This window comes from Carassius auratus, unplaced genomic scaffold (genome assembly GCF_003368295.1).
Source record: "Carassius auratus strain Wakin unplaced genomic scaffold, ASM336829v1 scaf_tig00215316, whole genome shotgun sequence".
Classification (NCBI taxonomy): Eukaryota; Metazoa; Chordata; class Actinopteri; order Cypriniformes; family Cyprinidae; genus Carassius; species Carassius auratus.
In genome coordinates, this window is record NW_020528035.1 from 2239104 (window position 1) to 2252823 (window position 13720).

At 35.7% G+C, this 13720-nt stretch overlaps 1 protein-coding gene across 2 annotated transcripts in view; it reads right to left on the reverse strand.

Moving 5' to 3' along the window:
- The window catches only part of LOC113094240 (astrotactin-2-like), a 500635-nt gene that overhangs the window by 39728 nt on the left and 447187 nt on the right, over nucleotides 1-13720 (reverse strand). For both annotated transcript variants that reach the window (XM_026259926.1, XM_026259927.1), the window contains exons 18-19: nucleotides 7412-7545; nucleotides 6248-6396 (exon numbers count right to left, since the gene is read on the reverse strand). In XM_026259926.1, the coding sequence (XP_026115711.1) occupies nucleotides 6248-6396; nucleotides 7412-7545 (283 nt within the window). The remainder of the gene's footprint in view (nucleotides 1-6247; nucleotides 6397-7411; nucleotides 7546-13720) is intronic.

A 13720-nucleotide genomic window follows, 5' to 3' on the forward strand; every position in this document is an offset into this window, starting at 1 on the left:
CATTATATCATAATTAACTAATTAACTAATTTGTTAATTAAGTTTATTATTATTATTATTATTATTATTAATAATAATAATAATAATAATAATAATAATAATAATAATAATAATAATAATAATAATAATAATGGTTATAATAATACATAATAATAATTGTAATATAGACCTTTTACTTTTGAGTTTCTTTTGAGCTTTATAGCACTGCACTCACTAATAATCTTTACAGAATTTTAATAACTCTAACTTATCTGGCTGAATGGCAAGTAACAAACTATTTGAGATGGAAAGACAATGTGTAAAAAAATGGGGACAACAAATGTTCATACAGACGCATCAGCTGAAACAAGTCAATAAATGAATATGAAACAATGGAATCCAATGGTTGGAGGTGAAAGGCTGAAAAATAAATTTTGACATTATTGCAAATGACAAATCATTTCAGATGGACAGCAAATTACTGCATTATCCAAACACCAGAAATTGCTATTAAATATTAAATATTTTGTCCTTGTTGCTTTTTCTTTTCCAAAGCATTGTCTTAAACTGCAAAATGTCCTCCATGAAGAATTTTCAAATGTCTCATTATTCCACAAATCCTCTTATTTTATATTGTAACAGTAGATCCCAAAATAACCATGTTGTCATCACAGGGTTTTCTTAGGGGCTTTTACACTGGAGCTATTTGAGCGGTGCTTTCATAGTTTGGTTAATTTTGTGTGAAAGTGGTTTTCTATGGTCAGCGGTCAGAGCTGTGTGGAAGTGAAATGCTGCTGATGACATAATTTGCATAATTGTTTGCTTTAGGTTTACATTTCTTATTCAATGCCTTCCTATCTTATTTCATTAGAGAACAGAATAATTTCTCTCACTTGTTTCTTGCTGAATGTTTGAAAATTTTACAATGCATCACTCAAACTGCACTTCGGAACAAGAAGTTGAATTACATGCAAATTCAGCCTCATGACCAACACATGCTGAAGGGTGTAAGGGTGCAGTCAGTGTCTGTAACTGATGAAGGTCTGTCGATCAGAATCAAAGACATCAAACCATCTGTCCCCCTTCCAAGAATCGTCTTCATCTCATGGTTTCACTCATCAGCACTCTTCCTTCTGCTGGATTGATTGGTTGCAATGACTAAACCCACCTTTTCAACTTTAACATTTTGTTTCTCCTCTTTTAATAGATTCCAGTCACCCAAACTTTGACTCACAAGCCATGACTCGGACAGACGGGTGCAGGTCACTGCCAGTCACACAGGCTGTTAGTAACCCATCTCCCAGCCCTCATCTTTATCTGCCTCTGCTCCTGTAACACTGAAATTGTAGTGCCATGGAAGCTTAACGAGATTTGACCAGATCAACAAGACAATCAGTTATGTATTCAGACTCTGACCGTAGGCTACAAGGATAACATCATCATAGAGCCCAACTGAACTGCAGTTTCCCAGCATTGGGAAATTGGATTTATAAGTCGATCACAGACGTAAGAATGGTACATTCACATCTAAATTATTGGAAGAATCTTGTAAGACTGGACAAGGTCCAAAAGAAATAGTGAAAATTAGGAAAAAACTAATAAATCCTCCATCGATGGCCATTGGTCTGTCAGGTTGAGCAAAAGAACAAATAATGCTAGAAAATTAAATATATTATTCACATAAATACAATGACATACCCTATTGGTCAAACATTTATAATATATTTATATAAATATAAAATTATGTATATATATATATATATATATATATATATATATATATATATATATATATATATATATATATATATATATTTTTTTTTTTTTTTTTTTTTTTCGAAATATTAATTTGTTTATATATTATAAATGTTTTTATAGTCACAAGTTATTTTTTATATATATTTTTTTTACTTCAAAATTTTTTATATAGAATTTTGGTCAAACTTTATTTTAGGGTCCAATTCTCACTATTAACTAACCATTAACTATGACTTTTCCCTCAATTAACTCCTTATTTGCTGCTTATTAATAGTTTATAAGGTAGTTGTTAAGTTTAGGGTATTGGGTAGGATTATGGATGTCATGCAGTATATGTACTTTATAAGCACTAATAAACAGCTAATATGTTAATAATAGACTTGCTAATAAGCAACTAGTTATTAGTGTGAATTGGACCCTATACTAAAGTGTTACCAAAATTTTTCAACACAAATATTAAGTGGTGAAAATCCTCAAGGTTACTTATGTACAGTAACACTAGATCTCAGAAGGAATGAGACACTGCATCAAGAAGCTTTGGGAATGCCTTCAGTGTGACCATGCTCTGAATCACATGTGTAATAAGTCCAGTGGCTGGGAATGACGTGACGGGCAGGGTGACGTAGTGACCAGGAAGCTATAAAAGAACATGCAGTGGAAAAAACGGCAGCTTCTGGCAGAATGAGTGAAGTGCTCGCAGGGATGCCGGATGTAAGGCAGAAGATGCAGCATCTCATTCTTGCAGGGAACTAGGGTTACATACTTAACCTTGAGGTGTTCAGGAACTCGAACTGCATTGAGACGCTTTGGAAACGAGAATGCCCACGCCACCAGACTTTCAGACTACTACAGCAAAAGGATGGAGGAACCAGTAGCGGTATGAACATTGAGGTCATAGAACCTGACTAAGATCAGTGGCTCAGGCCAACTTGCCATGTTACAAATATCCTGCATAGCCACACCTGGCAGGAAGGTCATGGAGGCCACCATGCTTCAAGGGCGAGGTGAGACCAGAGGACTCCTAGGACGTCGAGATGGCATCAACAATCCACAGACTGAGGGTCTGCTTAGTAGCAGGCAGAGCCCTCTTGGAAGGACCGTAACAAACAAGTAATCACTCCACATGGCAGCTCTGTGGAGCTCTGCTCGCACTGGATAAATACAGTTAAGCTTATGCTGGACTGGCTCCTCCAAGGGAGGAGGACAGAAGGCCTGTAGTACTATGGGCCATGGCACAGAGGAGGGAACCTTAGGGATTTACCCTGGCCTGGGGAACAGAAAATATTTGGCTAAACCAGGTTTAAAGTCTAGAAAGGAAGGGGCCACAAACAGGGCCTGCAAATCTCCGACTCTCTTCAGCGTTGAGATGGCTAATAAGAAAACAGTCTTAAGTGCCAAAACTCGATCTGTAACCTCTATAGGTTCAAAAGGAGGTTTACAGAAAGCCTCCAAGACCACGGCCAGGTCCCACGGGGGACATGCATGCATACTGGAGGCCTCAACCTCAGCACACCTCAGAGGAAACGTGTAACCAGACGTGTAATCTTTCCACAGACTGACCACCAAGATGGGCATGGTAAGCCACTATAGCCGCCACGTACACCTTCAAAGTGGAGTGGGTCAACCCAGTGGAGAATCAAGCCTGCAATAACTCCAGCACTGAATTGACTGGACAGTTAACTGGGTCAAGCTGGCAATCTCCACACCAGGAGGGAAAGCCTTCCTCTTCAAAGCATACAGTTTCCTCATTGAGGGAGCTCTGGATTGGAAGATGGTCTCAACAACCTTGGTTGAGAGACCGGAAGCTGTGAGTTGTGCCCCCTCAGGGGCCACACCCACACCTTCAACAGCTCTGGGCGGGGGTGAAAAATCATAAACTCCACCTGTCAGAAGAGATCCCTCCTGAAGGGAATCTTCCATGGAGACCCGTCAAGAAGGGAAATCAGGTCAGAGAACCATACTTGACCAAGCCAGAATGGGACTTCAAGCAGCAGACTGATTCCATCCTGGTGCATTCTCTCCAGAACTCCTGGGAGCAGAGCAATCAGGGGGAAGGCATACAGATGATGCCTTGGCCACGAGAGGATCTAGATGAGTCAGAGAGAACCAGAGGGGACAGTGCGATGTATACTGAGTCACAAACAGATCCACCTAAACCAGTCCAAACATTCTCCAAACCTGACACAGATGGCTCGGAACGTGAACTGCTGTTATTGAAAGGAGTTTCCCCAGGGCCCACACAAGGATCTGGGGTGCAAACGTAGACCTGCCTGTTCAATCTAGCCCACCGATTTATGCATGTAGTGTTTACGAGAGAGATAAACGCACAGATCTACAGGGAAACCAAACCATAAAGATGGTTCTGAAGACAACAAGATGCTGTGCATTGCAAAGTTTGCATTGCCTTCCTTCTGATCCCAGTGTTAGGAAACAGTGAATAAACTTATTTTTAATGAAGATCCAGAGCACATCAGTAAGATCTTCGTCCTTTGTTCATTTAAAACAAGGCCAAATTTGACACACAATTTTCTGAAAGACTGAAACAAAAAGACAATGCTGTGACAACTATATTAGATCTGACAGCAATGTCGTAAATAACTGTTTTTATTACATGATCAATATAGCTTTGTCTGTTAAACATATATTATATGGTATTATATGGTTTTAACCTAAATCACAACAGTGTCCATCTGTGAAGGATGTAGACTTTCAAATATGCACAACTGTTAGCTAATCATTGTAAAGGGTGTTTACTTTAGAGTCTACAATCCACCAAGCCTATTCAAATGGAGCGTTCTGATGAGAGGGTTAAAAACAGGACAGAAGCCTATTACTTCTTAATTATGATGTTTTTGATGTAAAAATCTTGATAAGTTAACATGATGAATGATAAATGAATGATACAGTTAAATTAAATGACAAAAAAATTGAGGCAATTCATTACCCTTTAAAGAGTTAGTTCACCCAAAAATGAAAATTATGTCATTAATTACCTCATGTCTTTCCAAACCCATAAGACCTTCATTCATCTTCCAAACATAAATTAAGATATTTTTGATAAAATCTGAGAGCTCTCTGACCCTCTATAGACAGAACGTAATCAATCTAATCAGCGCTGTTTACATTCAGTAGAAATTGTGCTCATTCTGAGCATAAACAGCACAGATTACGTTGATTATGTTCTGGGGTACTCTCCAAAATGGTGGAAGATGGTAACACAGGGAAAAGAATTGTTGAATAAAATATTATTGTTTTCTTTGCACACACACACACAAAAAGAAATATTATCATATCTTCGCAAAATTATGATTGAACCCTGATATCATATGGTCTATTTTACCTATGTCCTTGCTATGTTTCTAGACATGGGAACATCACAGTTTCATTGCTGTCTACAGAGAGCTCTCCACTTTAAGCAAAAATATCTTAATTTGTGTTCTGAAGATGAAAAAAATGTCTATTTTTTAATGACATTAGGATGAGTAATTAATAGAGATGTTCCAATACCCTTTTTCTCTTCCTGATACCGATTCCGATACCTGGGCTCAGGGTATCGGCCGATACCGAGTACTGATCCGATACCTGGGTGTGTATCTGTATATAGAGCTGTATATACTACTAGCCCTGTGTAAATTGGTAGAATTATTTTATGGTGTGCTTCAGACTGATCCCTTAATAAAACATGAACAAATACATTCGTGTCCTCATATAGTGACACACAGCAGAGACTACAAAACAGCGAGCTCCCGCGCATCTGCGCCCGTCTCCCACAGAGATGTAGAATTTGCAGGAGTAATATTTAAATAGTATTTTGCAGTTTAATATTCACAGACACTAGTATATATTCGGCTACTGTCTGGAGCCCTATGCTTTGACTAACACGGAAGCGACTGAACGCAGCTGCTGGTACCGAATATACTCGGGAGTTGGTAACTACCGGTACTACAGAGACATACTGCTAACCACTTATCTATAATATAGAAGCGGCTTCACTGTCTGTTGGCAGTTTAGAACGCGATGAGCGATCCAGTTATATATAGATCAGTGCTGCTAACGCGTTTACGTTTCTTCTTCGCTGCTCTAAATAGGGGTTGCTTGTGGCAACACAGCACAACTTCCTGTGTTTGTAATGCATTCTGAGCAGGGAAGAAGAACCGTGCAGCGGTTAGGCAAAGCTAGCGGTCATAACTAGGTCTTGTTTAAGAAAATAGTATCGGATCGGTATATGGGTTCATGTTCTCGCTGATGCCGATGCCAGAATTTGTTGCGGTATCGGAGATATTTGCGATACTAGTATCGGAATCGGAACAACTCTAATGACAGATTAATGACAAGATTTTACATTTTTTGGTAAATTGACCATTTAAAAGAATATATTACAAATTTTTGTGCAGTAATAAAGTTCCCCATATATTTTAAGAGGCTATTTTTGTACAGATTTTATTTACAGTTGAGTGAAGCAGGAGCTGTTCTCTGTAATACTGTTAATATGCCTGTGAGTTGTGCTTACCAGTGTAGATTTCTGCCTCTGACGGGTCCTCGACTCGCTTATGTTGAATGATGTAATCTGAAACCTTGTAGCCAATCAGTGGTTCGACATCAATCCATTCCAGCGCCACCATTGTACTGGAGGGTTCCAGGTGTGGAGCCAGTCTCAATCTTTGAAAATTAAAAAGTTAACATTATGGGCATATTAGTACTATTTGACAGAATGCCAAAACCGACTGATTTACCTAAGCAGGGGACATTTTAAGGCATCGTAGGTGGGTTAGAATGTCTCTTAATCAAAAGCTATTTTAAATGGTATCCAGCATTGCTAAGATACCTTGGGAAATTTTGCACAAGCTCTCAGCCCTCATTTCAGACACAAATATGGCTGCAAAATCAAAAAAGTTCGTAACAAAATGAAATTTGATGTTTATTTCATTCACAAAGTGGACTGTCTAAATCATTTGTTGTTTTTGTTTTTAAGTAATACTTAACAAATCCTTTTATTCAGGAAGGACACTTTAATGTGATAAAGTGAAAGTGACAATAAATACATAAAAAATACACAGTAAATACAAAAAAAGAAAATCCTTTCTATTCATCTATGCACTTTCTATTCATCTGTGAATCTTGAAAACAAAAACAAAAAAAATGATCACAGTTTTCCATCAGGCTATTGGTGCCGGAATTATTTTTTAATTATAACGTGACAAAGGACACTGCAATGAAGCCAAAAAAACCTGCTTTGATCACAGGAATAAATTAAATGTTAACATATATTTGCATATACAATTTTAAATTGTAATAATAGATCACAACTGTTTTTTTTTTTTTTTTTTTTTTTTTTTTTTTTTATATGTTTGATTAAATAAATGCACTCTTGGTGAGCAGAATAGACTTCTTTCAAAAACACATACACAGTTGTTTAGTTCTGCCTTACATTTTAAGATTTTTTTTTTTTTTGTACAGATTTTATGTACCTTTTTCATTATGTGACTCAGCATGTAACGTAATGGACATACTGAGTCACCAAACAATTGCCTTGATGAGACAGTTTGGCAGTAAAGATTATGCGGCATCATTTGTCTTACCAAAGTCTAGGAAAACCTTAACATTCTTCCCAAAAGTGATGCCATGAACCAAGTATTGCATAAAGGTGCTTTCAGGACACCTCAGGGTAACTTACACAGGCCGCCGCAGGGGGCTGCAGTTGGGAAGCCCGTCTTTGCCAAGTGCTGTCAGGTCACAGCGGCACCAGTTCTCGATGACATCACCCTTCCCCGCACACCAGTATGAGCTCATCGTGGCACTTTTGAATGCCTGCAAAATAAATGGCACAGGTGAGAGAAATGCAATTATCTCCACGACCAAACGTCCTTCCGCCATACTCGATGAGTCACCAGGAGTTGCCAACATCACGCTCTGCCACCTCCACTCAAAAAGTGGTGTAACTCTGTGAAGTTACGCAGGCTAAGGGCGCTTTGTATAGACAAGAACCTGTCAAGATTTAATTGGAAGCTGTACCAAAAAAGGTCATCCCACGTGTGAATGTCAAGAGACTCTGGGGCAATAATAAGACGAGTGTGGGGCAGAGAAGGAGGGGGAAACTGAGACAAAGCCGAGGGATGGCACACAGTGAGACAAGAGGTTGTGAATCATTCTAAAGCTGTCTTTCCAACTACAGGTCGACTAGTTGAAGTGAACTTTTGCCTGTTTGGTGATTAGGTTAACTGCTTTGAATTGAATATGACACATCCAATGTGTGAAACCTGGGAGTTGTCCTAATGCTGTGCTTCTCGTCTGGTGTGGGAAGGCCATATTTTGTATTTTTTATTAAATAAACAGCATTGTGGAAAGTTTTCTTAAAAGTTACTTGAGTGCTTTCCAATATTGTGTCACTCTCTTAGAAAGTAACTAATGGCATTACTAATGCCGTTACTTTTTTTATGAAAGGCAATGCATTACGTTACTTTTTTGTTTCCTTTTCTCTTTTGAACTTGCTTTTTTGTTTTTTATATATAAAGTTCTGTTTTGGGCAAATGTAAAAGCCCTTTCATAACTGGGAAATGAATAAGCCTCATCCTGAAGGAAATGCTAATTCACGCCTGTACTGTAGAGGGCATAGTTTAAACAAACCTTTCAGCTGTGCTGCCTTTCTGAATTAAGAAAAGTATGCAAGAAAAGAAAGTCCAGGAGAAGAAAGTCCCTCTCTTCAGTCATAAGAAAAGAAAGGCTATGTTCAAGTGCAGTAATTTTTGCTTATTAGCATGGTTGAATTGGATCATCACAGGTCAGCAGTAAAAACATTGGTTAATAAAATGGGATTAAATACAAACATATTCGTGTTTTTTTTTTTTTTTTTATGTAATTAATTACTGAATGTTTGCATTCCTCTGCTTTTATTCTTTTTGAGAAATACTGAATCTGTTTTGGGGAAAGTGAGATGAGTAAATGCATGTTCACGTTTAGCCTAGAACTACAGTAACATCATATTGTCACCGAGCAAATAATGCCTCCTTACTCTAACTCACTTACTCCCAATTTCTCTCAACATGGGGACAGGAGAGCTGTCAGTCAATAAATGAGAAAACAAAGTAACTATTATTCCTTATTTGAAAAGGTAACTCAGATATTTTCATAAAAAATAAAAAGGAATGTGTTATTTTACTAGCGTCTTGAAAAAGCTATCTGATTAGATAACTTGTGTTTCTTGTAAAGCATTATCCCCAATACTGATCATCAAATAGAAGCAAATAAAATGTGACAGTATATCATTTCTATGCTATGGCCTTATTTAAAGATGGACATCTTTAAGAATGACTGTTCAGATTATATGAACACTTTACCACAAGAGTCCAACTGTAACGAAGGTTAATAAATGCTGTATTCACAAGGTTTCACAATACTAATACATTTAGAAATTTTAGAGTTTCTTCTCTTAACATTTTAATGCACTATAAACAAATATTAATGATCAATGTATAATTAATATTAATATTATTAGAGATACACCAACTGATACCGAAAGCTCATTATTCAGATTGATATCTGCTGCAGTTTGGTTTTCTTAAGGAAGAGAGAAAAAAAACAAAAAAAAAAAAACACTAATGCCGTAAACTATACAGGGAACCATCTATTTTGGTAAATTAGAGGTTCAAATGAACAACGACAATATTATATTCAATGCTATTTATTTTCAGATATAATAATCACACAATAAAGTTTGGAGATATGTAGTAGTCTCAAGTATACTTTATAATCAAACTCTAATAACAGTGTAATTTGAGTGTCCTAATTTGTCGACAGGAGCTGATACAAACATACAGTAACCACATCGCTACGATTAGTTGCATTTTTAACTGCTGATTTCTCACTGTTGTCATTATTTGCTGTATTTATTTTGTTATTGAGAAGAAAGAGTGCATCATATATTTAAATATTCATCTATACATTGCTTTCATCAGCGTGGATGTTTCTGCATGAGCATGAGCAAATCAGTTGCTGGCTGAAGTTGATATTACACGACTTTTTTTTTCAGTCTGGAGAAGTTGACGCTGGTTGCTGAAACTCCAGACTGCACAACTGAGTTGACAGATTTAACCCTCTCAAGGCAGGCGTTGCAGATTTGCAACAGTAAAGTAACTAAAAACCTTATTACTCCAGATACATATTTCATGAATCTGGAGTACTAAAAACTTTACTATAGGTTACTAAATTTACTAAGTTACTAAAACTTAATTTGAGCCTGAGAGGGTTAATAGAAAACCATGATGGTCACAGACTTCATTTTCTCAGCTTCAATACTTTGATTCCATCCAGTCAGAGGATTTAAGATGTTTGATATTTTGAAACTTTGGTCACACTTTATTTTAGGGTCCAATTCTCACTATTAACTAACCATTAACTATGACCTCAATTAACTCCTTATTTCCTGCTTATTAATAGTTTATATGTTAGTTGTTAAGGTTAGGGTATTCGGCAGGATTACGGATGTCATGCATTATATGTACTTTATAAGCACTAATAAACAATAAGCAACTAGTTAATAAGCAACTAGTTATTAGTGTGAATTTGACCCTATACTAAAGTGTTAACAAAACTTTTTTTTACATTTTTTTTATTATTTATATGCTATTTTTAAAATGCAGAGGAAGAACAGCAGTCAGAATGTTCAGCCTTCTTTACTAGCAGGAGCAGACAGTGATGAGGAAGCCGCCCATCTCTCTGATAGCATCAGCAGGTCTCTGGCTGCCAGACCTCACCCCTTATTTACGCACAGGCAACTCCCTTTAAACGGCCTTGATGAATGAGAAGTTATTACAGCGGCAGAGAGATGGAGGGGAAAGACTGCAATCCATTGCGGTATAATGACTTGCATGAGAGATGCCTGGCAGAGGCACGGAGTCGTGGAAGTCAAAACAGAGAGTGAATGGAGAGCTGCTAGTGTGGGGTGGGCGTCATGACCCAAATCACGGAAACACTATATATAATACCATACAGTTGTTTTTAACTGGAAACTCTACAAAAATGGTTTATATATTCAATAACCATGAGATAAGTACTATTTTGGGATAATCCACTGAACTTTAAGAATGGAAGGTACTATTTTTTTTTCTCCTATTTGGAACTAATTGACATGAACCAAAACACTAAATCCAGTAAAATAATTAAAGTAATATAACTACCATTTTACTGCTAAGAAAAAAAAAATAAAATAAATAATAATAATAATAATAATAAAATGTAAAAAATAAATAATAAAAAAAAAAATAATAATAATAATAATAATAATAATTATATATATATATATATATATATATATATATATATATATATATATATATATATATATATATATATAGTACTTAGTATTTTTCATCTTGTTTTCCCATTACAAATATCTAAACATTGTTAATTCAATATATATTTTGTTAAACAACAATATTAAGAAAATGAATGAATGAATGAATGAATGAATTGAGTAGGTTTTCCAGTATAAACATCTAAACATTCAAGATACATTACATTTACTTGAGATATTAAGTCTTATTTTCTGAGAAGCTGTAGAAGAAACTAGAAACTTCTAGAAACTAGAAGAAAAAAATACCAGTGGGGTAAGAAAAAGTATCTTGCTTTCAAAGTTATCCTTTGAATTAGGTTCATTTTTTCTTACCCCAATGACATATTTAGATTTATTACATTTGGTATATTTTAGTAAATATATCTTGATTTAAGAAATAGGTATTTGTCTTTGGATAAGTAAAGTAAACACACTAAATAAAGGAATGGCATTTATTGTAATGCACAAGACAGTATATGCTGGTAGTAACCCTTAAGTAAGAAAAGGGCCCTGGAAAGAAACCATTGATTAAATAAGAAAGCTTTTCCACAAAAACAAAAGGCAGGGGCAATAAAACAATGTCAAATAACAAACCCACAAAAGTGTGGCATGTAAAACCAGTTAAAAATGTATTTGCAGGTGAAGGAAAGGCACATTTTGGGGTGCGTGTTGGCTATGAATCCAAGAGTCTACGTGAAGGAGCTGTTCTTCATGTCGAATCATGCATTCCCAGTGAATGCTATGAGAATGAAAGAACATTGAAGGTTTAACAACTATGCCCATTCGAGTGGCATTTGGCAATTGCGAAAAGGGTTAAAAAAGTTTCTGCAAATGGGAAACAGATGATCAGAAAACATGAAATATCAATGCTGATGAGTGCAGCCCCGCTCATGGACAAACAGAGAGCCGCAAACGTGCACACACATTTACCACCAGCAGTTTCCTAGAAAAAGCATGCTTGACTGCTCAGCTGCACATGTGAAAAATAGACAAACCGATTATGGCTATGCTTATGTATGCAAAAGTAACCTGAGCCAGTTTCGACTGAGTAAGCAGGGAGGGTAATTAGGGACGTGTGTTTTTATGTCTCTGTCTGTGTGTGTGTGTGTGTGTGTGTGTGTGTGTGTGTGTGTGTGTGTGTGTGTAATGAAGGGAGATCTTACGGCGGTCAGACAGAAAGGATGTATGACAGGGAACCCTAAAGACCCTGCTGGCAGTGAAGTTCTTTTTTGTTATTCACTAAAAAGAAATGTAAAATACCTGAAAAGCAGTTTACTGTTAAGGAACTTCCTAAAACTGCGCATGCTGCTGCAAATGAAGTTTACATGTATATGTCGAATTGTGCTGCACGCTTTCCTCTCAAAAACCAATTTAAAACCAAACCAAAATGGCAGTGGTGAGAAAACAGCAGTTAGGAAAGAATCTGATCATAGTGATAAGGATATGTTTGTACAAGCTGTGCAATTCAGCACTCGAGTCACGTTACCTTTATTTATTACAGTTGCAGCGATACTAAATTTCTCAGACTATACGATAGGCAGTTATTTAAAATGATATCTACAGATATATATAGTCTTGTTTTCTTAAAAAATAAAATAAATAAAAAATCTCCCAACCAATGTTGTAAACTATGCAGAGAGCCCTCTCATTTTGTATATAATATGTTAAAAATAAGAACAAATCTATTATATTTAATGTTATTAATTTTCAGATATAATAATCATGCTTGAATAAAAACATATGTGACCTGTACTGGCAAAATGAGTTATAATATAATATAATATAATATAATAAATAAATAAATAAATAAATAAATAAATAAATAAATAAATAAATAAATAAAAGATCATATATGAGTTGAAGAAATCGAAGAAAAAAAAAAAAAAATGACTGAGCGACACAGGTTTGAAGTCGATAGAGTCATCACATTTAGTCCATTTAGAGAAAAATTTAGTTAAACTTAAGGTTCCGAAGCAGTAATCATCTAGCAACATTGCATATTTTCCTCCAGTTCTTTTCTTAATAATACTTATTGCTTTATTAATAATCACAATATAGTTTATTTGATTTTATTTTATTTTATCTTATATCTGTTATAATTAAGAACTTTTTTGCCTGTAGCTCAAAATTTGCCTGTGCGCATTCAAACTAATTTTGCCAGCATGGGTCACATATGTATACAACTCGATTGCATTAAGTAGTTTTCATAAAAAAAAAAAAATAAATAAAAAAACACCTTTTCGAACATACAAAATGAACTGTAATTAAGCTCCCTGTAGTGTTTATTATTGTTATTATTAATATTATTATTATTTTTATTGTTTATTTTTTTTTTATAGCTAACCTACAACCTGGCAACCCTAGCTTTACCTTCAGATGATTCATATGGTCAAATAAATCCTGTGTTAATGATACTGCATTAATGTGTTGGTATTTCTTTAACTTGGACTTCCCTAAATTTAACACAAGAATAATTTTTTCATCAAACTTCCTGTCTGAAACATTTTTTTTTTCTACCGACTTTTGAATGACAGGATAAAATCTGTCCTGATCTTGGGTGTTTTTAAACAATCAGCTGATAGCCTATATAATTGCTTTTGTTGGCCGATACCAATTATTGGGAAATACATTGGCACAACCCTATTACTTATATAA